Genomic DNA, 27,771 nt, shown 5'->3' on the forward strand with positions numbered 1-27,771 from the left:
CTCCCTTCATCAACTAACAGTAAAGACAGTCCCCCCAAAGTCAGCCCACCGGCCAACTGGATCTAAATAATCCTGCACTAAGACCCTTCCCAGGTCATCTTAGGTTGTGTCAGGTTGTCATTTGAAAAGAACCACCACAGCAGGTTATATGTAAACACTGTGCCGTTTGGTATAAAGGGTCTTAAATGACAGATCTGGGTCCCTGCTGGGTTCTTGAGCCAATCAGAAGCCCCTTGAGCCCTGACAGTCAGGACAACTGCAGCTATCACTTTAAATATCAGGAAGACGTGTTGCATTGGCTCCAGTTCTCATTTGACTTTGTTTTAACTGGGGAAGGAAGGCTTTAAAAACCTTCCTCAGACAGGGTCTTACTCTGGTCTGCAACTCACTACATAGCCCAGGCTGGCCCAAAGCTCATGGCAATCCTCTGGCCTTGGCCTCTCAAGTGCTGGGAATACAAGTGTATGCCACCGTACCTGGCTTTGTATTTTAATTTTACTATGGAATTGTCTCTAAATAAAAGTAATAGATGAGCAAAATGAATCCCCCATGTACCTGTCACCCTACTTCAGTAATTACCAACATGTGAACCCTCTTCCTTCCCGTACCATTGGGATCGGGGTGCTGAGATGGTTCAGCTGATAAAGGTGCTGGCCACCCAACCTGGTAGCCTGAGTTTTATCACAGAAGCCACACGGAGGGAGAGAGAACTGCCTCTTACAAGTTGTCCTCTGACCTCCCAAGAAGCATGTGCACATACACGTGCGTGCACGCGTGCGCGCGCCAGCACACACACACACACACACACACACACACACACACACACAGAGAGAGAGAGAGAGAGAGAGAGAGAGAGAGAGAGAGAGAGAGAGAGAGAGAGAGAATGAGAGCCACTCAATCCTGACCTCATACGGCCTGTTGATGACGGATGGGATTTTCCCCCTACCTTTGCACAGATGGTGATTGCTCTCCAGAACACCACTGCGACCAGCCGGTACCTGCGAGTCCTCCCACCGTCCTCGCCACACTTTGCTCTGGGGCTTGGTAAGTTCACCCCAGTATCACTACAGCAGCGTTCTCGACGGCCTCAAGACGATGTGCAGGTCTGGACGCTGGTCTCTGAGGAGCTGGCTCTCAGGCCCTGGCCTGAACTCTGTCCGTGCCTTCTTCAGCAGTTCCCCGGGACCCCTCAGGCTCAGCCCCCAGCCTGCCACTCTCTCACCTCAGGGTCCCAGAGTCCCTTCCCTCAGTGCGCTGGGTCTGCCAGACCCCCACCCTTCACACTGTGGCTACCCTCCATCAGGTCCTCTCCAGTGCTCGCATCACCATGGCAACCTTCCATCCAGCCTCCCAGCTTAGGTGTCTGCTGGGTCTCAAGGTCTCGGTCAGGTGTGATGGCTCCCACTTGTATCCCCAGCACTTGGAAGGCTGAGGGAAAAGGGCATAAACCTGAGGCCAGCCCGAGCAAAAGAGTGAGAAATTGTCCAACCAAGAAGAAAACCAAACAAAACCCTCTTGCCGCTCAGACGCGCAAATGTCAAAGAGCTCTCTGCTGCCCACGAGATGATCCCTCTGCCACAGAGCCAGACTCACCCATCTCGGTTGTCACGGAGGGAGATCCCACCAGAGGAAGCGGTGAATGGACACTTAGGAGAAATCCCACACTAGCTCAGAACTGAGAGATAGATAGTTATTTACTTAGGGGTAAACTCACAAATCAGGATTCTCTGCTTGAACAGTGGATGGAGATCAAATCCAAACAATCCGAAGGAGCAATCGGCGAAAAGGAGCAAGGGGAAGGAGAAAAAGGGGCAGACGCAGGTTGTGTGTCTGCATCTATAGTATAAGAGGCCACGCTCCAGTCGGTGGATAATCACAAGTGACAAGTGACAGGTGACAAGTGTCTTCCTACAGCACTCAATAGGTCATCTCACTCCCCCTTGGGCCTTGACACTGTTACCTTGGTGCCTAGGCAGCTCTGCCACGGGCCTGCCCCAGCTGTGGTCAGTGTCTGCTGCGTGACTTTCCCTGGGAAGATACGAACCGACATCTCTTCACCCCAGAAGGGTTCCAATGACAGAGTCAAGGGACCATTCCCACCAATCTGAACTTGGCGAACCAATAAGTTCCCTGGGGATGCAGAATCACAAATGAAGAGTTACTTACAAGCACTTGTAAGTGACCAAGAGTGCCATCCCAGTGCTAGTGACCACACAAAAGCTGCATCCCTGGAGCTCAGCATCCAGCTGGCAGGCAGCTCCACAGAGCAATTGCTTCCTGCCTGATTACCTAACCTCGTGGAGGGGCCCCATAAGCCTTGTAGCTTGTGCTGGGTTCCCAAGTCTCAGGGAGCGCCTTCTTCCTCCAGAGCGAATACTCAACTGGACAGAAATATGAACGCTATAATTTCTGAGGTGGATCAGCCCAGGCCCCGGTAGGCAGCTAGTCCATCATCCTCACTGGCCACTTTTATTGTACACAGGGATGTTCCCAGGAAAAGGCGGAATGGTGGCGCCAGGGATGACTTGCCAGTACGTTGTCCAGTTCATTCCAGACTGTCTCGGGGATTTTGATGATTTCATCTTGGTCGAGACCCAGTCTGCCCACACACTGGTGATCCCCCTGCAGGCCCGGAGGCCACCCCCAGTGCTGACCTGTGAGTGTATGCATTGCACCTTCAGTGGGAATCGATTAGGGCTGGGGAGCCCCTGTAAGGGCAGACTGCACCCGAGGACTTCCCAGAAAGGGCACAGACCTTGTATCTCTTGGGTAGAGGCTTCAAGTCCGGAAAGGAGCCTTCTAGCGGCTTCCATGCCAGCAGGCCTTCATTTTCCTGTCTGCAGGGATTGCTTCTGTGATGCAGTAGAGGAGGGTAGAGGTCTCTGTAGGTGTTGACTCTGAGGCTGGGGAGGCAGGAGGCTGGCTTCTTTAGGAAAACCAGCTTCAGCTGGTCCCTCTCAGGCATGAGCCCCTTCAGCTGGAACTCAACTTTCCTTGATTTGTTCTACAACGCCCAAGACCCTGTTGGGGGCTAAAGTGAGTGTTGACTCACACAAGACTATGACTATGTGACCTGGCAGCACCCTGGACAGAGCCTGAGGGACGGGGGGGTGGGGGGGTGGGGGGTGGGGTGGGGTGGGGTGGGGTGGGGGCGTGGTCAGGGCATGCCCTACTTATCCTTCTTTCTCAGTATGGGGGTGCTCTGAGCTCTGTCTGCACCTCAGAAGAACAATGGCAGCAGGGCCCACTCAGAGCCATGTGTTGTCCTTTCTTAATTAAAATTTGTGTTAGATTTGTTACACTTGTATGTGGGGGTGGGGGGGACACATGTACCGTGGTGTTCACGCAGTTGTCAGAGGACGACTTGTAGGACTGGGTCCCTGCTTCCACTGTGTCTATCCGGAGGATTGAACCCAGGTCACCAGGCTTGGTAGCAAGCCCCCTTACCTGCTGAGCCGTCTCACCAGCCCCACGTTCCCATGGCTGCAGTGTCACCGGTACTGGACTGCGGCTACTGCCTCATCGGAGGAGTGAAGATAACCAGGTTCGTCTGCAAGAACGTGGGCTTCAGCGCTGGCAAATTCTGCATCATGCCCCAAAAGAGCTGGCCGCCGCCAAGTTTCCGGGTGAGTGGCCGCAGATTGCGCCCTGGGGAAAACAGAAACCACCCAAGGAAGTGAGTTCCCTGGAGGAGGCTGCTGCATAGTGCTGGGGGCCAGAAACTCACACAAGGAGAGCGTCATGGCCCCCAGATCCAACTGCCGTGGCCCAAGAACAAACGTGTCAAAGTTAGGGTGTGCTCGATCCTGGGTGAGATGCAGCCTCTCTCTTGTTTGTAATGTGGTCGCTAAGGCGACCACATGGGCTCACTTCGCCCAGCTTTACTATAGCAGATCTGAGCATCATGAGAGAGAACAGGACAGGCAGCTTTGGTTGAATTCTGCTGGTATTAATTTGGCACCACACTTAAAAATAGTTTTGGGGTAGAGAGATGGTTCAGAGAGTGAAGTGGAAGAACCTGTTTGAGCCTCAAAACTCACATAAAATAAAAAAAGCCATGTTGGCGTAACTCTGAGGATGTGAGAAAGAGCGAGCTTGGCTCTCGCTGGCCGGTCAGCCTAGCCTATGTGGTGACTTCCAGGTCCGTGAGAGACCTTGTCTCAAAAAACAAGGTAGACAGCATTGTTGGAAGACAATATTTGAAGCTGTCCTCTGGCCTCCATGTGCACACATGTACACATGTACACCACCACAGGCATGAATACAGACATACGTATATACACACACTATGTTTTGAACCAACCGCTGAAAGTTTGAGACTGCACAAGAGCATGTGTACCTCTGGGTTCTGCCCTGAGACCCTGTGGGACCAAGAAGTGGAGTTCTGTCCTGTTGTCTCAGCTCCCCACTGTCCAGGTAGCTGCAGCCTGACACCAGAGACATCATACATACACCGTAGTTTCTGTTACGGTGTGTAGATTGTCCCATGCCTTCTGGCCTGGGAATGTGAGACAGTCCCAGAAACCTCCCTTCCCGGCACGTAGGGTCTTGTGAGCACCAGTCTGTGCCTGGAACCCAAAGGTTTAGTGTGAAATCCACAATTCTGTTACCAAGATGGGAGGTGTCCTCATGACTCAGAAGCTGAGAAGCACTCGGCAGGGTTGGGGGTGTCAGGGACAGAGGCAGAAGCAGTGGCCACCACAGGATCAGGCATTCTGGGAAGCCCTTCTCCTGAATCCTGTGTCCCGAGCACTTGGCAGTAGGATTGCTTCCCAGCTCTCAGTGACTTACACCCCCCTAACCTTTGAGCCTCGCCTGGTGCCTGGCAAAGGTGGAGTGAACACACCCTCAGGGTGCCTGGGCCCTTGTTTCCTCACTGACGGGGCTCTTGGAGGATCCTTAAAACTCTCAGACAGCAAAATGAATATTTGGAGGTGTTTTCAGTGTAAGAGCTAGATTTTTGCAATTTCTGCCACACCATTGTGTGACCTCCTGCTTTTTTGAATTATTATTATTATTATTTTAGGCTGTTGCCACCACTGGCTTTGTGGAGCAGCCTCCCTTTGGAGTCATGCCTTCGGTGTTTGAGTTGGCTCCAGGGTTCGCGATACTGCTGGAGGTGGGTAGCCAAACCTGTTCCTTATGCTCACCCTTGGTGGTTTCCTCAGACGTCCTGACATCGAATCCCCGTCTGTGCCTTCATAGCTCACCACCACACCATTCCGCCCCCGGTGCCAGCACTGGCGGACTCGAGACAGGTGTATGAGCTTGCACTCTGCAGGGCAGTGCGTTCTGCCAGCTTATGACTTCCTCAGGTCATCCTCCACATTCCTGCTGTGGCACACCCTCCCACATACTCCCCGACCCCCACTAAATACATCAATTTAAAAAGCCGATACAGGACATTGTGGTTTGAACCCGAAACATCTCCTATAAGTTCATATTTCATAGTCCTGTCCCTCGGCTGGTGGCCCTGTTTCCCAGAGGCCGCAGAGCCTCTGGCGGAAGGCCTCGCTGGTAGAAGCTGGTTGTCAGGGGCAGACCTCTGAAGGTGACACCCAGCCCTCGGTCCTCGCTTCTACGATACACGTCCTTTCTCTCCTCTCCTCCAGGTCTTGTTTCTCCCGACGGGCCTCGGAAAGGTGAAGGAGACCTTCATCATCGTGTGTGACAACTGTCAGACACACGAACTGGTTATCTCAGGTGGGCAAGCGGCTCCAGGAGCTGCTTTATTGCCTGACCAGGAGGGTGGCGGTCTGAGGGGGACACCGCCTTGAATGCCTGACCCTCCTTCCCCTGCTTCCCCGGTGCTGAAGTTACAGGTGCATTCTCTCCTTCTTTACCTCTGAATCTACTTTGATCTTTGAGAGTCTTCTGTGACTCATGCACTGGTCACACTGCTAGGTTTTTTTTGCAAGGTTGGGGAGGGTGTTTTCCTGAATTGCACCAGATGCACGCAATCCATCCTTCCTTCTCGTCCTTCCATTTGTCTGTCCAGCTCCACTCGGTAGCTGAGTATCTGCTTGCTGCATGCAAGGCTCTCTTTGTTCTGGGAAGACCTGAGGGTCTCTATGGGTGCTTAAGACCAACTTTCCCTTTCTGTGAGCTTTGGGGACCCGAGTAAGGTCAGCTGCACGGGGATGTGGCAGTCTGTGGCCTGGGTGCTGACTTCAGCCTGGTGATACCTGACAAATCACCACTCTCCTTCCTCAGGAACTGGGCAGCTCGTGGCTTTGGATCTGATCTATATTTCTGGTGGAAAGAGTGAACCAGACCCAGGAGAGCTGAGAGATTTAACGGCCCAGTACTTTATCCGATTTGAGCCCGAAAACCTCCAGTCTACTGCAAGGAAACAGCTCATTATCAGAAATGCTACGTGAGTGGCCCTGGTGTCTCATTGACACAGAGCTCCCGTCCTCCCTCAACTAGCCTCGAGTTCCTCAAGAGGAGAGAGGGCCTTCTAAGAGTCAGAGGGAGTTGGGAGCCCTGAATGGATCCAGACTGCACCGATCCTGGTTCACGTGGCCCACCGTGCAACCATCACACTGTTTCCATTTATCTGGGTGTGAGGTGTGTGTGTGTGTGTGTGTGTGTGTGTGTGTGTGTGTGTGTGAGTTGTGCGTGTGTGTGTGTGAGTTGTGTGTGTTCGGGTGTACATTTTGGTGGGGTTTGTGATGGGTGTGAACAGGCTAAAAGACAAGCTTGGCTTTAGTTATTCAGACACTACCACCTGGTATTTTGTGAAAGAATCATTGTTCTGGAAATCACCAGTTGGCCTAGGCTTGGCTGGCCAGGAAGCCCAGAGGATCTGCTCGTCTCCTCCCACTTCCCAGCACTGGGATTAGAAGCGCGTGCCACCACACCTGGCTTTTGTTGTTGTTGTAGCCTTGCTTGGTCTTGAACTCACCACGTAGGTCGAGCTGACCTTGAATCTACAAGGACTTATCTGCCTCTGAGTGCTGGGATCAAAGGCCTGTGCCACCATGACCATCTCATACCCAGAGACTCTGTATTTTGTTCAGTGGATCCTGAGATCTCACTTGGGTCCCCATGCTTGCCTGACAAACGCTTTATCAATGAGCGATCTCCCCAGCTGGTCATTTCTAGTCAAATTGATTAAAATGAAGTCAATGACAAGCACCTCTTCAGTGCATTGGCTGCATTTTAAGTTCTTGGTGGCCACTGATAACCAGTGGCCACTGTACTGGTCAGTGTGGCCATGTACGGTCTTCATCCCCGTGGGAAGGCAAACTGCGCTGGGCGTTGGACACCCCTCCACCACACTAAGCCAGGAATGGATAGGTGGTTTTTTGTTTCCTTTTGTTGTTTTTAATTGAGATAGAATTATAATACTTTCTCCCTCCCTTTCCTACCTCCAGCCTCTCCCAGTCACCCTTCATCAAGCCCCTCCGATACCCAATGCCACTCTCAAGTTGATAACCTCTTTTTCTTTATGAGCGTTAAATAATATACATATGTATGTGTGTATGTGTATGCACAAATCTATGTAAATACATCCTGCTGAGTCCCGTTTGACCACACTGTATTGGACCACCAACGCTGGAGCTCATCCCTGGGAGGGGCTAATTCTCCCTCCTCCAGCAGTCAGTAGTTGCCCTCGATAGTTCTTTGTCTAGGGGTGGGGACCCCCTAAACTTCCCCCCTTTCAACATTAGCAAGTCCTTACCCCGCCATTGTTCCGGTCTGGGAGAGATTATCTCATGGCAGACTTGCTGGTGTTCTGGCTCTCACAGTCTTTCCGTTCCTCTCCCACGATGTTCCATGAGGCATGGATGCAGGAGTTGTAGTGTAAAGGTACTGTGATGTGCTGATCTCTGCGTGTGTCCAGCTGTGGTATCTGTGGTGGCCTCTGTCTGTCCGCTGAGCGGGAGCTGCACTCACCTGTGGGATAAGGAAAAGTTTTGGATGCTAGTAAGGAATTACGCTGGTCTAATGAAGCAATGCCAGTACATTCTTTTCTGAGGTCCGTGACCTCGCTAACCCCAGGAAGTCATCTGGGTCTCCACTGCCTGACATGATTTCCCTCCTCTTGAGTGGACTTTAAGGCTGATTAGACAATTATTGGTTGCCATCTACATGTGAGTGCCATTTCTGAAAGGATTGGATCAACTCAGGGCCCCATGACCAAGTTCTCAGCACCAAGAAGATTTATTTGCCCCAGAGGGACAAAGGGCAGGGAATGAGAGACAAAGACAGGAGACTAAGGACTAGGGAGAAGTGGAAGGGAACAAGGGAGAGGGGGAAGGGTATTGTCTTGTGGGGAGACAACAAAGGACTGTTTCTGGATAGAGAGGAGAGAGATGTGGCCCATAGGCAAATGGTGGTTTAGGAAAAAGGGGAAACCCCATGTGTCTTAGTTAGGGTGTCTATTGCTGTGAAGAGACACCATGACCACGGCAACTCCTATAAAGAAAACATTTTGATTGCTGGGCTATAATGTTTTGATAGCTGAGCCTTGGTAGTCAGTCTCAGCAGGAAGGATTGGCCAAATAAGGGACCAGATCCTGGTGACTAGCTTTAGGAATATAATCTAACAGCTTTTAGCTAGGCGGAGGGAACGGGAAAGAAGGGCAAGGGCTGCCAGAGCCACGTGCTCGCCTGGACTGGTTCCCCTTGACTTCCTTCACCTTTATGCCTGTCTCGCCAGGATGGTCATGGCGGCTCGTAAGCATTGCCACTGAAGAAGGTTTAATTGCTTCCCTCCCTTCGTAACTTGCATGGTATTTTCTGGAACCATGGAAGCTAGACCGAAGGGAAGATGAGATGCTTCCAGGTCAGGCTCAGCTCAAACTGGCAGTCCTGTGTCCCAAGTGTGCAGTGTCTCCAGCAATAGGGGCCCACCTCAACCTTGAGAGGTGACCAAAGGCCACATCTATCATCTAAATTGTTTGGGGAATCACCTGAACTACCCTGACCAAGCATTTGGAAGGAGGTTTCCTGTACCTGGGACTGGGTTGTTATTCTATGGTTCTTGTGGAGAGCATTGCCAGCCCAAGTAGCTTAACTTCCTTTAAGACGTAAATAGGGCATGTGTGTGTATACATACACTTATGTGTATTGTATATATATTTTTAGGTAAACATAAAATGATTCCTCAAGGCTTTATTAAACAGCTTTGGTGTATTTGGCCTGTGTCTGTCCTCCTTCTGTACTGACCCCTCTCCTTCCCCATTATTCCACTTCCCACTTCATGTTTCCTGTATTCTCCTATTTCCGTTTTGTGGTGCTGAGTGGGGGTCTGGGAACAGTTTTCCAGAGAGGTCATTCCGTGTCCATGTCATGGAAGCCATTCCGATCCCAGGCAGGGTCTTTTGGCTCGGCCCTCACCACCAGGTCCTTCCTTGGCCAACCTTTGAACAGCCCATTCCATCAGCCTTGACCTCACTGAACCTCCCAGTCAGGGACGCCCTGGGACATGGATAGGAGGGCACCCCCCTCCATCCCACCATCCAGCAGCGTGCCTTCAGTCCTGTCCACTGTGGTGCTACAGAGCTGCACTGTCCTTGTTGGTTGCCAGTGGGCACATCTCTGAGTACAGCCATCGTCCCAGGAGGCGTGGGTGTGGTGTGTATGGGAAAGCTAGAAACGCTCACGTGGTCGGGGGAACTTTCAAGAATGTTCAGGGACTCCTCTAGAGTGTGACATCTCATGTCACCCGTGTCCCCCGATTCACCGTGGCTTCAAACTCCAGCTGCTGAGGTGGGGACTCTTACATGGTCTCCACTCTGGACCCCCGGCTGTCCTTACCTAAGCTGCCCTCAGCTCCACTGTGGGAAAAGTGTGATGTCTGACCTGGTCACTCCTTGTCTGGAACAGAGCAGACCAATCACAGGATAGGAGCCTCAAGGACTGAGGCGTGGCCTTGGATGCACCGCCCACTGCCCACCGCCCACTGCCCACTGCCCACTGCCCACTGCCGCGGTTGCTCCCACAGGCACGTAGAGCTGGCCTTCCACTGGCAGATCATGAAGCCCAACCTGCAGCCTCTGATGCCCGGAGAGGAGCACGACTTAGACAGCATCAAGTGCCACCCTGACAGGGAGACAGCCTTCTCCATCGTTCCCGAGAAGGGCGTCCTCGAGGCCCACTCAGACCACGAGTTCATCCTGAGCTTTTCACCCCATGAGGTTAGCGATGGGCTCATTAACTTTTTGTGTGTCCCAACCCCCGTGTTCTTGAAGGCGCCAGAAACCACGGCTGGGCCTGATGAGGCACCTGGGCGCCACACTGAGCACAGCGTGCAGCTCAGAGGATAGCTGGAATGCAGGTGTTGTGTGCAGCTCAGAGGATAGCTGGAATGCAGGTGTGGTGTGCAGACCTTGCTTCCTGGTTCTGTCCCTGGAAGTGGCCCCTGCAGCACAGCCCTCTGCTTGGTGACTTCCACAGTTCAAAGCACTTAACAGTCCCCACCCATCCCCCACAGCCCCTACAAGCAAGGCCTGAGCTCCTGAGTGAGTGCCACCGGTGCGGTGCACGGCAAGGGGCTGGGCCAGAACTGTTGTTTTAGAGTCTGAGACTACATGTATGGCTACCTCTGGAGCCAGCATGCTGTTACTTGTCCCTAGAAAGGTTTGGCATCTTAAACACAGCAAGGGTACTAATTGGAGTTAGTGTCAGACTTGGGAGACTGGGGCTTTCTTTGCTGGCCAGTAGGTCCCTGCCCTATAGAGAGGACAATGGGAAGCAGTGTACCTTTCAGAGACCCCCCCCCACTCCTGGCTTGGAGAAATCCCTGCCCTGTCCCCTAGCTCCCTGCAGGCAGGCAGCCTGGCTGGAAGGCGGGTCTGGGTATCATACTGTGTTTCCCTTGCAGCTCAAGTGTTTCCACAGTGTACTACAAATGGTTCTGGAAGCTGTTCCTGAGCCCTTGAGGTGAGTAGGTGAGCCTGCGTGAGGGAGGCTCACTGCTACCCCTGGGCAGCCTAGCTGGTAGCCCCCGGGTGCTCTTGAGTACTGTAGGAAGATTTGCATGATGCCCTGGCGAGAGCCGGGTCTCCTCAGGTTCCTGGAGGTGGCGGGCCCCACGCCTCAGGCTGCTCTACTGTCGCCGTGCACTGCCATAGCACGGCACTGTCACTGTGTCACTGACTGCAGGGTTGGGGTTGAGGGTAGGGGAGCACTTTGTGTTCACAAGCCCAGACAAGGGGGGCTAGAGGCAGGGGCTCACAGCAGGTTTGTGTTCAGCTCAGGGGTGGAGAACCTGGGGGACTATTCCTACTCAGTGGATGACGTCATCGTCCTGGAAATAGAGGTGAAAGGCTCAACAGAACCCTTCCAGGTCCTCTTAGAGCCTTACGCCCTCATCATCCCCGGAGAGAGCTACATTGGCATCACGGTGAAGAAGGATTTTAAGGTAAGGAGCGCCCTTGCCCAGGTGATGCTGTCCTGAGCTCAGGAGGCCACAACACAGAGCCGGTAGTGGTTCCTACTCCTGGGCCAGGCTTGTTTGACTCGCCAGAGCCCTGGAATCTTCTGAAGTCAGGGCTATGGAACTCATTCCCGGGGCTTGGGCAGGATGTGGAGCCAAGGTGCTTCTTGGGTAGGGAGACCTGGGGCTTCAGACGGTCCGGCGATCCCACCGTCCCTGAGCAGGTTCTAGATTTGACATCCATGTCAAATGCCAGGGCAGTACCCAGGCAGCCCACACTGGCATTGTGTCTTCCAGATGTGGAACAACAGCAAGTCGCCCATCAGATACACGTGGGGCAGGATCAGCCACTGCCACATCATTGAGGTGGAGCCCTGCACGGGTGTGATAGGTAGTTCACCTGCAGAAGGGTGTGGCTGGCCTGGGGCTGGATGCGGGGTGGGAGGGGCACACAGGACCCTGCTGTCCTGTGGTCAGAGCCAGCCTTGGTCTGGAAGGAAACTGTGCCCACCTCCGACCTCCTCCTCAATGTCCTCCTCTTCCCTAGAGCCCAGTGAGGTCGGAGATTTTGAGTTAAACCTAACTGGTGGAATCCCTGGCCCAATCAGCCAGGACCTGCAGTGTGAGATCAAAGATTCGCCGTGCCCAGTGGTGCTTCACATTGAAGCCGCCTTTAAGGTACTAACGGGTGGGAACTGGGCAGCTGGGAATGCCTGGAGAGGTTAGCAGTGTGTGTGTGTGTGTGTGTGTGTGTGTGTGTGTGTGTGTGTAGCAGAACCCAGCCGCTTCCCAGGCAGGCAGTGACAGGTCCCCTCTGGTGTTTCAGGGACCTGCCCTTGTCATCGATGTCCCAGCCCTTCAGTTTGGTCTGCTCCGCCTGGGCCAAAAGGCTTCGTGTTCCATTCAGATCCGGAATATCAGCCAGCTCTCCGCTGTGTGGCATTTGAAGGAGAGCCCAGTATGCCTGTCAGAAAGAAATGAGGATGTGAGTGGGACCCTGCAGGCTCCCTAGATGTGGCCTCCACACGGGACCCTCCCCTTTGGCTCCTCTCTGCACTGGGACACTTGCTCTGAGTCAGCAGTCTCCGAGGTGGAATTCATCCCTCAGCCCCAATTTCACAGGCGTTTCCTGTTCCCTTTTCCACCACTGGATGCAGAAGAGGGTGGTGTGGGGGTTCTCCTTCTTGGACGCAGCCTGAGCCCAGAAGAAAACAGGCAATGCAGTGAGAAGGGTGCCTTTGGCCAAGGCCACATTCCCTCTCCTCTGGCTCGCCTAGGAAATGTGGTTGCAGTTTGAGTACCTGCCACTAGGTGGCGGCTAGAGGCTCAAACCTGAGTCTCTACAGACAAAATCAATTTCTGTGGATGTGAGCTGTTAGCTGCCCTGCATTCAGTCCCCAGCACTGTACAAAACAGGGCATGGTGGCACATGCCTGCATTCCCAGAGGGCTGAGCCAGAGGGCTCAGGAGTTCAAGGTTATCCTCTGACAAGGTTGGAATGGGGTCAATCTAGGTCTTGGGGCAACTCCAGGCAGTTGTGGCCTTCACACCCATTGTCCTGGTCCTAGTGAAGGGAGAGACAATGCCCTTTCTGATATGACTTCCCAGTGACGTCACAGAACCAATGTGGCCCATCTGGAGCCCAAGGCTTCTTGATCCCACAGGTGCCTCTCTCATCGGTGCTGGCAAGGGATAGAGGCCCCTAGCCAGAAGCAGACACTTTGAGACACTCTTTGGCGTCTCTTCCCGTCTGTACTTTGGGACACTTTCACTGGTGTCTTTTCTCATCTGTCCGCTCCTCCCTTGTGTGTGCATGTGGAGGGGTGGGTGTGCTGATAGGTGAGTCAGTCCTGGGGCGTGGGGTGGGAGTGGGGGGAAACCGGGATGGGGACAAGTGGAACATCCAGTCTGCCTATAGCTTCTGCCCTCCCTAGCAGGGTGAAGATGTCGGAGATTGACCCGGGCCTGCCCGGAGCCCCTTCTACAGGGCACCCACGCACTCCTCCTGTTCCTCTTTGGTCTTCTCAGCTCGCCACCCCCACTTCCACCCCAGACATCCCCTTCTGCCTCCCACCTTTTAGATCTGTGCCAGGACTGTGGGAACCTCTGTCTTGTGTATTCCTTTACCTGAACACCCAGGTTTTGTTCTCTTGTCCCTGATGTCCTCCTCACCAGCTGTGTTCCCATGCTTGCTCATCTTCACCTCGGTGTCATGCCCGGCAGAGCCAGCGGCAGCCTGGGGGTGATCCTGGTCAGGCATAGTCAGCCTCCAGCACCCCGGTTGCCCCAGCCTCACTTCTCACTGTACCTTCTGGGTTGACCGTAGGTGTCCCCCCTCGACATTGAGCCTTTGAGCGGCCAGCTACACCCTCTGGGGGAGTGCAAAGTGACTGTCACCTTAGAGACCTCACACTGTCAGCGGCTGCAGACGGTCCTGGAGCTAGAGGTGGAAAATGGGGGCTGGAGGTATGGAGGCACGGGAGGGAGGATGACCATGGACCGTGTCCTTACCTTGTGTTATAGTGTGTATTAACTGTATTTATCTAGAGAGTCTTCTGAGCTTAAAACTCCAGATGCAGGGGCCTAGAGGGATGGCTCAGCGTTAAGTTAAGGGTGCTTGCTGCTCTCCTGGATAATCAGGGTTTGATTACCAGCATCCAGGTCAGGTGTCTCACAACCACCTGTAACTCCAACACCAGGGTAGCTGGTGCTGTCTTCTGGACTCCCCGGGCTGTTTCCAGGGTAGCTGACGCTGTCTTCTGGCCTCCCTGGGCTGTTTCCAGGGTAGCTGACACTGTCTTCTGGCCTTCCTGGGTCGTTTCCTAGCAAGAGGAAGCATACAAATGGAAAACCAGAAGCGAAACACTTACGCTCATGGCCAAGAGAGTGGGCCCAATGTTGAATGTGCTGAGACTGTTGTATTCTGGTGGAACACACGCGGCTTGGAGGGCAGCGAAGCCCCTCCCCCTTTCTCCCTCTTCCCTTCCCTCCCTCTCTTTCACTTTTGCAGTGGAAGTTTCCTCATGTGCATAGAAAAGTTTTACCATCCCCAACAAACTCATTGTCTACCTTCAACAATCACCAACTCAATGCAAGCACTAACTAGTCCATATCCTCTAACCCTCCCTACCTCTTCCCAAATTCTCCTAAAGCAAAATATTTTGATCCTCCTCCTTCCTTCTATCCCTCCCTTCCTTTCTGGTTGTTTTTTTGAGATACCATCATGCAACCAGGGCTAGCCTTGAACTCACTCTATAGCCTAGACTGGTCTTAGATTCACTGTGCAGCTGAGGAGGGTTTTAACTTGTGATCCTCCTGCCTCTGCCTCTCAACTACTGGGATAGCAGGTGAATACCACCATGGCTGTATAGAGACTATTTTGTTGTTTTTTTTTAAATATTAATTCTTAATTATTTTACTTTTTGGGGGTGTGTATGTCTGTATATATGTGTGCATCTCTTTCTGTGTTTCTGTGTGTGCCTATGTGTGTGTGTCAATGCCTGTGTGTATGTGTATCTGTGTGTGTGTCTGTGCGTGTGTGTCTGTGCGTGTGTGTCTGTGTGTATGTGTATCTGTATGTGTCTGTCTGTGTGTACCTGTGTGTGTGTCTGTCTGTGTATGTGTCTGTGTGTGTGTGTGTCTGTGCGTGTGTGTCTGTGTGTGTCTGTGTGTGTCTGTCTGTATGTCTGTATGTATGTGTGTATGTGTATCTGTATGTGTCTGTCTGTGTGTATCTGTGTGTGTCTGTCTGTGTATGTGTCTCTGTGTGTGTGTCTGTGTGTATGTGTGTGTCTGTGTGTATGTGTATCTGTATGTGTGTGTCTGTGTGTATCTGTGTGTATCTCTGTGTGTCTGTCTGTGTGTGTGTCTGTCTGTATGTGTCTCTCTGTGTGTGTGTCTGTGTGTATGTGTCTGTCTGTGTGTGTGTGTCTGTGTGTATGTGTCTGTCTGTGTGTATCTGTGTATATCTCTGTGTGTCTGTCTGTGTATATGTCTCTGTGTGTGTGTCTCTGTGTGTGTGTCTGTCTGTGTATGTGTCTCTGTGTGTGTGTGTCTGTGTGTATGTGTGTGTCTGTGTGTATGTGTATCTGTATGTGTCTGTGTGTATCTGTGTGTATATCTGTGTGTCTGTCTGTGTATATGTCTGTGTGTGTGTGTCTCGTGTGTCTTTCTGTGTGTGTATGAGGTGTCAGGTGTCCTCCATCACTCTCCACCTAACCCTGGAGGCTGCACTGTCTCCTGTGAACAGTACTTCTCTGAGGATTGGAGGGCACCTTCCTCATGGCAAAGGACATTGAACATCATTTGGTGCTCACTGGTCATTTGTGAGTTCTCTTTACAGAAGTATCTATCCAGATAGCCTGTCCATTTTCAGAACTAGGGTACACTCATGAGACCCCTCCTCTCCCTAAAGGTTTATAGTGTCTTCAGTGGTATAACCACTGGTAAGGGGCCCACGCTCCTGTGAACGGCCCCTAACCCATGTTCCTGTAAGCAACCCTAATGAAGCTTACTTCTGCCTTAGGATTTCTATTGCTGTGATGAACCACTGTGACACAAAGCGAGCTGGGGAGGAAAGGGTTAACTTCACTCATACTTCCTCAGCCTGCTTTCTTATAAAACCAGAACCACTAGCTCACGGGTGGCCCCACCCACAATGGGCTGGGCCCTCCCCTGTCAATCTCTAATTAAGAAAATGCTCTACATGCTGGCCTACAGCTCTATCTTAGTGGAGGCGTTTTTCTCGATTGAGGGTCCTCTCAGATGACGATAGCGTGTGTCAAGCTGACATCAAACCATGCAGCACAGCCTACACCCCCCCAAAGACAGTAGAAGGGAGAACAACCCCCCCCAAAGACAGTAGAAGGGAGAACAACCCCCCCCCCAAAGACAGTAGAAGGGAGAGTAGATGGATGGGAAGGGGGAGCAAGAGAGTCAACAGGTGGACAAATTAAAACATAAATACATATGTGTGAAAATGCTATATAATAAACCCATTGTTACAAATTATTCGTGTATGCTAAAAGAATTAAGAATAGGATTCTCAGCCAGCTGGTAGTGGCTCACACCCTGATCCCTGCACTCAGGAGGCAGAGGCAGGCAGATCTCTGAATTCAAGGCCAGCCTGGTCTACAGAGCGAGTTCCAGGACTGCCAGGGCTACATAGAGAAACCCTGTCTTGGAAAACAAAAGCAAACAAAAAGAAGTAGAATTCTCTTTTTCATTCCTGAGTTTGTAAGAAATCTTTATAATATATCCGACATACAAGTCTCTAATTAGATACACTATTTTCAACCAGTCTGTGGCCTGGTTCTCTTGATAGTATTTTTTTTTTTTTTGGTTTTTTGAGACAGGGTTTCCCTGAGTAACAGTCCAACCTGTCCTAGAACTAGCTCTTGTAGACCAGGCTGGCCTCCAACTCACAGGGATTCACCCGCCTCTGCCTCCTGAGTACTGGGATTAAAGGTGTGCGCTGCCACAGACCGGCCTCTTGATAGTGTTTTTAAAAATGATTTATTTATTTTTAATTTCATGTGCAATGGTGTTTTGCCTCAAGTATGTCCGTATAAGGGTGTCGGAGCCCCTGGAACTGGAGCTGCAGACAGTTGAGCTGCTTGTGGGTGCTGGGAATTGAACCCAGGTCCTCTGGAAGATCAGCCAGTGCTCTTACCCACTGAGCCATCTCTCCAGCCACCTCTTGATAGTATTATTAAAGTACAAAAGGCATTTAACATTGTTAGGTTTGACTACTGAGTTCTCTCCTCTGTTGAGTGAAGTGTTGTGTGTGTGTGTTATGCTGGTTGGTTTTGTAGTGGTGTTCATGTCTTCCATTTCAATGTGCATCTTAGTTCTGCTCCCTCTGAAGAGAGACTGTAAGGTCTCCAGCCGTTGTAGTCTAATTGTCAAATTGTCATTTCCCCTTTAAGGCTTCCAGCTTCTGTTTACGTGAGAATGATCAGCACAGGTTTAGTTACTGGTTTATGGATATCTCTCTCTCTCTCTCTTGGCTTTTCAAGACAGGGTTTCTCTGTGGAGCCCTGGCTGTCCTGGAAACTTGCTCTGTAGGCCTAGCCTTGAGCTCACTGAGATCCACCTGCCTCTGCCTCCTGAGTGCTGGGATTAAAGGCGTGCGTCACCACCACCTGGTTGTAGTTCTCTTTTAAATCAAATAAAAAAAATTAGTTACAGGAAAAAATTAACTTATTCCATCTTTTATATTTATTTATGGGTTTTCTTTGATAGTATCATGTCAGTCCAGACCCCACCAGAGAAACAAAGCAATAACATATTTATTAAAAAACAATGTTGGAGTGGGGGATGGGGGATAACTAAGTTGATGAAGTGCTTACAGGAAAAGCATGAGACCCTATAACCTGAGTGTGGATCTCTGGTGTCCACATGAGACCCTAGATCCTGAGTGTGGATCCCTGGTGTCCACATGAGACCCTAGAACCTGAGTGTGGATCCCTGGTGTCCACATGAGACCCTAGATCCTGAGTGTGGATCTCTGGTGTCCACATGAGACCCTAGATCCTGAGTGTGGATCCCTGGTGTCCACATGAGACCCTAGATCCTGAGTGTGGATCCCTGGTGTCCACATGAGACCCTAGAACCTGAGTGTGGATCCCTGGTGTCCACATGAGACCCTAGATCCTGAGTGTGGATCTCTGGTGTCCACATGAGACCCTAGATCCTGAGTGTGGATCTCTGGTGTCCACATGAGACCCTAGATCCTGAGTGTGGATCCCTGGTGTCCACATGAGACCCTAGATCCTGAGTGTGGATCCCTGGTGTCCACATGAGACCCTAGATCCTGAGTGTGGATCCCTGGTGTCCACATGAGACCCTAGAACCTGAGTGTGGATCCCTGGTGTCCACATGAGAAGCTGAATGCAGCAGCATTTGGTTTTTTTGTCTTTTTATTTTATATTTTTTAATTTTTTCTCATATATTATATCCCAATCACAGTTCCCCCCTACTCCTCTTAGTCTTTTTTCCCCTCCCCTCTCCCCCCATATCTACTCCTCCTCCATTTCGCTTCCCTGGGAGCAGCCCTCCCAGGAGCACCCACCGAATACAGCACATCAAGGCTGCACAAAGCAACCCAGTAGGAGGAAAAGGGTCCCAAGCGCAGGTAAAAGAGCCAGAGACACCCCCACTCCCACTGTCAGGAGTCCCACAAGACACCAAGCTTCACAACCTACAGCAGACCCACACAGGCTCCCTGATTGTCGCTTCAGTCTCTGTGAGCCCCTGTGAGCCCTTAGCTGATTCAGTGAGTGTGTTCTCCTGGTGTCCTTGACCCCTCTGGCTCCTACAATCAATCCCTCCTCTCCCTCTTCTTCGGGATTCCCCTGGATCCACCTAGGGTTTGGTTGTAGATCTCTGCATCTGCTCCCATGGGTTGCTGGAGGACACCTCTCTGATGGCAGTTGGGCTAGGTGCTGATCTATGAGGATAGCAGAATATCATTAGGAATCATTTCATTGCCTTTTTATTGCCTTCACATTTGGTTTTATCCCGGGTCTCTGGACTGTCCTGCCTCTGGTTCTTGGCCATCCAGACAGTGTCAGTCATGGGCTCCTTCTCATGACTTGGGACTCAAGTTGGACAATCATGAGCTCACGGCGTGGGCCTCAAGTTGGACAGTCAGTCATTGGTCACCCACTCCCACATGTTCTGCGCCACCATTGCCCCAGCACATCTTGCAGGAAGGACAGATTTTAGGTCAAAGGTTTTATGGATGGGTTCATGTCCCAGTCCCACCACTGGGAGCCTTGCCTGGTTATAGAAGATGCCCAGTTAGGGCTCCATATCCCCAATTACTCTAGAAAAAAAATCAGCCTAAGTGAGGTAACCTGGACCCGGAAAGACAAACATGGTACGTCCTCACTCATAAGTGGACATTAGCTATTATGTAAAGAATAATTATGCCACAGTCCACAGACCCAGAGAGGCTAACTGAAGGAAGGCTCAAGGGGGACACATGGGGACACATAGCTCTCCCTGGGAAGGGAAACAGTAGATTCTGGAGGTGGACGGGGGTGGGTGAGTATGGGAGCAGGAGGATCAGGCTTGGGGGTGGGAGGAATGGAGGGAGAGAGTACTGGGAAAGATGACTGGAATTTGGGGGTGATGTCAATACCTAGCAAAGTGGGAACTCCCTGGAATCTATAATAGTGACCCTGAAGTCTCCTCTCCTGGTAATGGGAGCATGTGTCTGTAATCTTAGCACTGAGGAGGCAGAGATAGGCAGGACTCTAGGGCTCACTGGCTGGCTAGCTTAGCTGAGCCCTGTCTCAAAAAACAAAGTAGACAACTACTCAGGAGGACACCTAACATTGACACTGACCTCTGAAGTACACACACACCCGAAACTTTGTTATAGCCAGACATGGTTCATGCCTACAATATCAGCACTCAGGCAGTTGAAACAGGAATATTGTGAATTTAAGCATGGCCCAAGATACAAAACAAGACTATGTATTCTATTATATACACTACCTAGTACATAGAATATATAAACTATATATAATATTATGTGTGTATGTATATATAATTTCCTGCAAGGACTCAATCAACTCACCGAACTATGGCTGGCCAGGCAATCCCAGGCTCTTGCTTTTAAGGCCTCTCAGATGATTGACAGGCCCATCTAGACTCCCTAGGATAACCTCCTTTGCTTACTACACCAGCTCACCATAATGTTATGTCCGTCAGAGAATTGAGGATGTACCACCCCAATCCCCCTGGGGAGACAGTCAAATGTAGGAAACAGGGCAGTTTCCCCAAGCAGCAGTGGTTGGAGGCAGTCATAGAAGGACCACTCAATGGCTTCAACAGATTCTGGAGGTTGAGTGTTCCCTGGGAGAAGACGCTTGAGAGATGTTCAGTTGACTGTTTGTTGCTGTGATAAAACATTCTGACCAGCCTGGCGGTGGTGGCACATACCTCTAATCCCAGCACTCGGGAGGCAGAAACAGGAGGATCTCTGTGAGTTTGAGGCCAGCCTGGTCTGCAGAGTGAGTTCCAGGACAGCCAGGGCTACACAGAGAAACCCTGTCTTGAAAAACGAAAAACAGCAACAAAACACTGTAGCCAGGAGCAGCTTAGAGAAAGAAAAGATTTATTTGGCTTACAGTTCCAGGTCATAGTGCATCACTAAGGGAGTTGGGGCAGGAACTGGAAGCAGAAACCACAAAGGCACACTGCTGGCTCCCTCGCAGGCTCCTGCCCAGGGAATGGCGCTGCCCACAGTGGGCTGAGTCCTCCTGCTTCAGTTACAATCCAGACAGTCTCCCCTAGACAGGCCTTCTCAGGTGCCCAGGCTTTGCTAGACTGACAGTTGGCTAGGACAGGTGCACACAGATTCTTGTGGCAAAGACAGAAGGAAAATGTTTTCATTTGGTTACGGATAGGAAGAGGTGAGGAACAGTTCTGAAGTAAGCCCAGAGTATTCTCCATAAAGTTTCCCAGATATTTCGAGTGATTTAAAATTTAAGTAGTTTGTTTCTACAGGCTCACTGTTAAAGAATAGGAATATGGTTGTGTTCTGAATGACGATCTTGTATTTTGCTGCAGTTTTGCCAAACTCAATTTTTAGGAGTTGTGTGTGTTTGTTGTTTTGGATTTCTTGAGGCGGGGTCTCACTGTGTAGCCCTGGCTTGCCTGAAACTCTCTCTGTAGACTAGGCTGGCCTGGAACCCACAGTGACCCTCCTGGGTTCTGGAATTATAAATGTGCTACCCTTATCTAGGTTTTTTTGTTTGTTTGTTTGGTTTTGCTTTTTGTTGTTGTTTTGTTTTGGCTTTTGCTGTTTGGTTTTTTTTTTGTTATTATTACATTAGTGGATTCCTTGGGGCTTTCCCCATCCTCACACCATTTGTACATGAGGACAGTTTTATTTTCCTCTTCTGATCAGTGTGCCACATGACTTCCTGTGTTCCAGCTACCTTCCTGTGTATGCTGAGGTGCAGCAGCCTTATGTGTACCTGCAGAACAGCCACATGGAATTCAGCAACCTCTACCTGGGTGTGCCCATAAAGTCAACCGTCATGCTTGTCAATGGCACCCTCCTGCCCACCAGGTTCCACTGGGGCAAGGTAATCTGCAGCTCTCAGATGTGTGGCCTCATCCCCTGAATGACCACCCTCCAGAATAAATGTCCAGAATCCCTCCCAAAGTCCATGGCTCCGTCCACGGTTTGCAGCAAAGCGTGGCTCCTTAAGTTCACCTTGTCTGACTTTCCATGGCTCCATCTTTAGGAAATTCTAGTTCCCTGCCCAAGAAGGAGTTCCTGGTGAACACAGCTGAGACCTCCCACCCAGCACAGCCCATAACTGGTCTGCACACCTGTTCAGAACCTAGTCATACCAATGCCCCTGTGGTTGACAGTGGAGCTTGCTCTGAGCACCATGAGAGAAGCCTCAAGGCAGCTGCCTTCTGCTGTCCACCATAGTGGGTTGCCCAGTTTGTCCAGGAGAAGAGGAGGCTCTGTGGTTTCTTCCTGAGGTGCCCAGCCCTGTAGGCTTGCTGTGTTAGCACTCTGTGTAAACCCAGATCCACCTGGTAGCCTCACAAGACAACTCCATCCTGTGTCTTCCAGCTCCTGGGAGCTCAAGCAGCCTCGTGCACAGTAACGATCTCTCCCAAACGTGGCCTACTGGGCCCCAGTGAAGAGCGCCAGCTCTCCTTGGAGTTTACAGCCCACACACAGGTGAGTAGAGCAGTTTGGGAGCCCCTCGTGGCTGGGAAGGTGCCCTGTCCAACCACTGATACCGATGCTTCCAGGCAGGGCTAACGGATCCCACTCCTGTTCCTCATGAGTGGGAAAGAGATTTAAAATATTTGCGTTTAGGGTCCTCCTTCACCCTGGATCTAGTCTTTGAGGCTGCAAGGCCAGAGAGCCTAGAGTCGGCTCAGACGTGGTCTGAGACCTACTGACCACAGTGTCACTGGCCCTGCCCTTCTCTAGGCACGTCTCTGTGGCCTCAGGAAGCCCAGTTTTCCAGTGTGCCCAGGGCGAAGTCATTGCTCAAGGCAGACACTGTTCTGGGTGCTACCGGGAGACGCTAACAGGTGGCGAGTATCCTCCTAGGAGAGGCTCTGCTCCTCCCCATCCCTGGAGGATCTCAGAAGGATGCCGTCACAGTGGGACTTGCTCAGTGTTTGGGTGTTGTTGACCAACTGTTTATGGCTCTTCTGGAAAGAGAAATATCCTCAACCTTTAAATAGGTTTCTTTTTTTCCATTTTCTTTTTTAAAATTTATTTATTTTTATTTGATGTGCATTGGTGTTTTGCCATGAGTATTGGGTCTCCTGGAACTGGAGTTACAGACAGTTGTGAGCAGCCATGCAGGTGCTGGGAATTGAACCCGGGTCCTCTGGAAGAACAGTCACTGATCCACCTCTCCAGCCCTTTTGTTTTTCTTTTTAACATTTATTTATTTATTTATTTATTTATTTATTTATTTATTTAGTGTATATATATGTGTGTGTGTGTGTGTGTGTGTGTGTGTGCTAGAATGTGCGCACACGTGCCACTGCATGTGGAGGTCAGAAGCCAGCTTTCAGAGACTTACAGGACCAGCTTCCTCACTCCTTGACGGCAGACCTGGGGTCAGTGAGCTTTCTTACACAACCAAGCCTGGCTGCCAGGGTGACAGGCAGATAGGCCCAGGCCTGGCGTGGCACAGCTTCCCAATTCCCTATCAAAGACAGGCGCTACTCTCCAGAGTCGTTTTGAGGAATCTCCTGTATCAGTTACTGTAGAAGGAGCAGCGGGCTGCATTCCCACCCGGCTCCCAGCCGCCTGGCTAGCTTATGCCCCGAAATAACAACACACAAACTGTATTCATTTAAGCACTGCCTGTGGTGGCTTACCGGGAAACATTCAGCATGTCTGACCTGGCGGCTGGCTCCATGGCGTCTGCCTCATTGCCTTCTTCCCAGCATCCTGTTCTGTCTACTCCGCCTACCTAATTTTCTGACCTATCAGGCCAAGCAGTTTTCTTTATTAATTAACCAATGAAAGCAGCACATAGAAAGAACACCCACGTACATCAAGTTACTTTTCTCCCTGATGTAGCAATAGCAACCTAAGGAAGGAAAGATGTATTTACTCCTAGTGGGAGGCTGCAGAGCATCATAGTGGGGAAGCCAGGGCTACAAGAGCATGAGGAGGGTGGTCACATCTTCAGACAGGAAGCAGGCAGAGAGGGATCCTGGTGCCCAGCTCACTTCTCTATACTCAGTCTAGGGCTTTCACCCCTAGAAAGGGGTGCCCACATTTAGGACGATGGGTCATCCCACCACAGCTAAACCTGTTTCCTTCACAGGCATGACAAACATCCATTTCTATGGTGATTTAAATCCCGTGAAGCTGACAACAAAGACTGAACATTATCCCTTCCTGTGGATATATATGAATATGTAGGGCCGACACATGTATCGGTGAACCTAGAGGGAGGGTCAGACTCGAAGGGCCCTGTCTGGGCTGGCAGGATGGCTCACTGGAGGCACCTGAGGCCCTTCCTCAGAGAGAAGCAAGGCCTTCATGCTGTCACCCATGGGAGTGGGTAAACATCTGGGCTCCTCTTCTGAGGTTCCGGCCCTGAAACTGCCACTTCTGGCAGGAAACGCTGACCGATTTGGCCCTCCCTTGTAATGTGTCTGGCATGGAGAAGCCCCTGGCCCTGGGCATCTCTGGGAAGCCTCTGGGACTGCGAGTGACCCTCACTATCTCCTTAGAGGACTCCGATGGAAGGTGAGTCCAGGGTAGGGGAGGCTGCATGGAGAGCTGGCATTACACGATGGTACTGGTCCCCCTCCTCCTGAGCAAATTGCCAGAGCTAAGAGATTACCAAGCAGTCACAGGCCCTCGCTATCTCTGCAGAAACCACCCCCACTCTACCCTGTGTGGCATTTCTGTGCACACTGCGAGGCAGGCAGGAGGTGGCAGGGGATCCTCAGTGGGTTTTCCCAGAAGCTTGCACCCGTCCCATTCTGACCCCATGGGGGGCAGTTCATGCTGTTCGATCACTCCTTTGGCATGGCAGATTGGCAAGAAGTTTGGGTCTCGGGTCTGGCACTCCATGAGGAGAGAGTCCATATTAAGCTGGGTTTCAGGACTACTCCCCCACCCCACCCAGGGTGGCTCTCTGAACTGAAACAAGAGCAGCAGGTAACATAGTGCCCATGGCATGGGACAGCGCTGTCAGCAGCAGCACGCAGTGGCCAGCCCACCCAGAGAATCTCCGCTTGGACTTTGGCTCGAAAGTGCCACTAAGGACCTGTGTGACTCGCCAGCTCATCCTGACGAATTGCTCCCCAATACAGACCCCTTTTACCCTCAAATTTGAGTACTTTGGAAGCTCCCAGGACAGTCTGAACAAAAACATCAGCCTGTAAGTCTCAATCTCTTCCCAGGGCGTTTCCCAGGGTGCGTGAGGTCAGATGGATTATCCTCACGGGGGGGGGGGGATGTTTCCCCTTGGGAGGCTAGAGGCTGATTGGTGTGGGAGGGTGAGTGTGTGGGTCGCAGATGGACGTAGGGAACTGCACAGAGGGGAAGAGGGGATAGCTCCTACAACCCACCCTGAAGACCTCAACTGACCCGTGGGAGAGGCCAGGCCGGTGATGCCTCCTCAGCTTGGCCTTGGAGGTCAAGGACTTCTGAGACCAGGTAGGGTAAAGGCGGGAGACGCTACTGTGGACAGCGGAGCCAGGCGCAGAGGTGTGGGGGAAGCACTCAGAAATAGGTCTTATCCTGAACACAGGATGGTGGGTCTGAGCTGACAGGTGCAGGGAGGAGCTTTCTGCTCCCGCCTGTTGGTGCAGCCTGAGGTCAGACAGCAGCTGGGGAGAGTGAAGCCTGCAGCTGAGGATGCCCCAGATCTGGGGACCCAGAGCTGGGTTTGCCTCTGGGATAGCAGATCTCCAGCTCAGAGACCAGTCTGTGGATGTCTAGGGAGGTGGTTCCTGTGACTTTAGGGGTAGCCTGCAGCTAGAGCTGCGCTGGATGTCAGAGATCAAGTGGGAACAGAGATTTCCCAGGTGAGGAAGAGGGGACCTGATCAGCTTCCCTTGAGAGGAGCAGGCTGCCTTCCCCCGCTGGGTACCTATCCAGATGTTTCTGTGGCTTCGGGCATGGGAAGGACTGACTGCTCCCACACTGTTTTCTATCTCTGTGAAGCCCTGACATGCCCCCAGCCCTGCTAAAGACGGCACGCATCCAAGAGCACTTGGCCAAGAAAGAAAAGATGGGTAAGAGCCACCAACATGGGAAGTGTTGGGCCCAAGTCATGGCCAGAGTTGGGCTTTTCACGGCCTTCTGAGGATGTGATGTTACATTTTGACGCCAGCATCCGCATGGAGGGAAATGGGGACCAGCGACTCACTCCCTCTCAGTGAAGTTCCCAACAGGGCTGAGCTGTGTACAGGACATGGCTTTGTTTTGGTTCTGGTGGCAGCTCATAGGGGAGGTCTTGACCTCATAGGAGGTACCAGAGGCTAGCCCAGCGGGGCCAGTCTCGGCTGGCTTCCCGATGAAATAGAGGCCATGCGACAGCTCCACCAGGATCAAGCTTTGCTAACCCCTGAGGATTTAGCCCTCACCCTCAACCCAGGGCCCTGACCCTCGTGTTCTGTTCTCCGCAGACTTTATGGAGAGCATGTTATCCCACAGGAAAGGAGCTGCCTTCTTCCCCCACATTTCCCAGGGCATGCTGGGAGCCTACCAGCAGCTGAGTATTGACATCACGGGCTGTGCCAACATGTGGGGCGAGTACTGGGATGACCTCCTTTGCATGGTAAGGACATGCATGCAGGCATGACAATGATGTACATGTAGGCATGGCAAGGGCATGCATCCCATATAGGTATGGTAAGGACATGTGTGTAGGCATGGCAAGGATGTGCATGTAGTTATGGCAAGGATAAGCATGTAGGCATGGCAAGGATGTGCATGAAGGCATGATATGGACATGCATGCAGGCATGGTAAGGACATGCATGTAGTCATGGTAAGGACTACATGCAGGCATGGTAAGGACATGCATGCAGGCATGGTAAGGACATGCATGTAGGTGTGGTAAGAATGTGAGTATAAGCACACAGATCCTAGTCTCCTCTCCACCAGCTGTGCCCTCAGCCTTTCCAAGTGCAGCTGCTGCCGCATGCTGCTCGCTCACACTGCTGCAGTTTCTGGGCCCAAGGCTGACATGCTTCCAGCAGAGAATCCTTTTGTATAGCAGAACCTTCTGCATCTCTGTGATGTACAGGTCTGGGGCCACCATGACGAGGACAGGAAATGGTAGGCTGGAAAGAACAGTAATGAGTAAAGAGGAGACAGTAACAGCTTCCCAGTAGTTCAACCTTACCCAGCTCTCTGCATTTGATCATTTGCTAGGTCCCCTATACATACATGCACACACACATACATACATATATATGTACACACATACATATATACACACACATATATATACACACATACACACATACACATATACACATGCACACACATATGTATACATACACACATGCACACACATATATACACATACACACATCACACATGCGCACACACATATATACACATACACACATGCACACACACATATATATATACATATACACATGCACACACATACATATATACACATACATACACGCACACACATACATATATACACATACACACATGCACACATACACACACATACACATATACACATACACACATACATGTACATACATACGTATATATACATACACTTGCACACATACATATATACACATACATACATGCACACATACATACATGCATAAGCACCACACACATGCACACATGCACACATGCACACAAGAACACACGTACATACACACATATAACACAATACACATACACACACACATATATATACATATACACATGCACACGCATACATATATACACATACATACACGCACACACATACATATATACACATACACACACATACACATATACACATACACATACATGTACATACATACGTATATATACATACACATGCACACATACATATATACACATACATACATGCACACATACATACATGCATAGGCACCACACACATGCACACATCACACACAGGCACACAAGAACACACGTACATACACACATATAACACAATACACATACACACACACAACACACACACCAACATAATACTCACACACGACACTCACACAATCTTTAACAAACTAAAAGATATTTGAACAAATAAATTTGAGCAAAGGGGCCACAAGAGGTCAGAGGCGCTGCGGCTGGATCATCAGTAGAGGGTAGCAGGCTTATGAGGGAAGGAAGGGCAGACAGGAGCTAGGGCGAAACAGCTA

General features: G+C 51.1%; 1 protein-coding gene across 1 annotated transcript in view; it reads left to right on the forward strand.

Annotated features, from left to right (window-relative positions):
* Dlec1 (DLEC1 cilia and flagella associated protein) overlaps positions 1 to 27,771 on the forward strand; it is a 46,450-nt gene that overhangs the window by 11,154 nt on the left and 7,525 nt on the right. Inside the window, exons 7-25 of the mRNA XM_038322290.1 lie at positions 957 to 1,044; positions 2,483 to 2,656; positions 3,490 to 3,626; positions 5,027 to 5,119; positions 5,613 to 5,703; positions 6,214 to 6,376; positions 9,956 to 10,148; positions 10,835 to 10,893; positions 11,206 to 11,374; positions 11,687 to 11,780; positions 11,937 to 12,067; positions 12,216 to 12,374; positions 13,716 to 13,855; positions 21,339 to 21,492; positions 21,996 to 22,106; positions 24,025 to 24,155; positions 24,601 to 24,795; positions 25,584 to 25,654; positions 26,048 to 26,199. Of these exons, the coding sequence (XP_038178218.1) occupies positions 957 to 1,044; positions 2,483 to 2,656; positions 3,490 to 3,626; positions 5,027 to 5,119; positions 5,613 to 5,703; positions 6,214 to 6,376; positions 9,956 to 10,148; positions 10,835 to 10,893; positions 11,206 to 11,374; positions 11,687 to 11,780; positions 11,937 to 12,067; positions 12,216 to 12,374; positions 13,716 to 13,855; positions 21,339 to 21,492; positions 21,996 to 22,106; positions 24,025 to 24,155; positions 24,601 to 24,795; positions 25,584 to 25,654; positions 26,048 to 26,199 (2,505 nt within the window). The remainder of the gene's footprint in view (positions 1 to 956; positions 1,045 to 2,482; positions 2,657 to 3,489; positions 3,627 to 5,026; positions 5,120 to 5,612; positions 5,704 to 6,213; positions 6,377 to 9,955; positions 10,149 to 10,834; positions 10,894 to 11,205; positions 11,375 to 11,686; positions 11,781 to 11,936; positions 12,068 to 12,215; positions 12,375 to 13,715; positions 13,856 to 21,338; positions 21,493 to 21,995; positions 22,107 to 24,024; positions 24,156 to 24,600; positions 24,796 to 25,583; positions 25,655 to 26,047; positions 26,200 to 27,771) is intronic.

This window comes from Arvicola amphibius, chromosome 3 (genome assembly GCF_903992535.2).
Source record: "Arvicola amphibius chromosome 3, mArvAmp1.2, whole genome shotgun sequence".
Taxonomy (NCBI): domain Eukaryota; kingdom Metazoa; phylum Chordata; class Mammalia; order Rodentia; family Cricetidae; genus Arvicola; species Arvicola amphibius.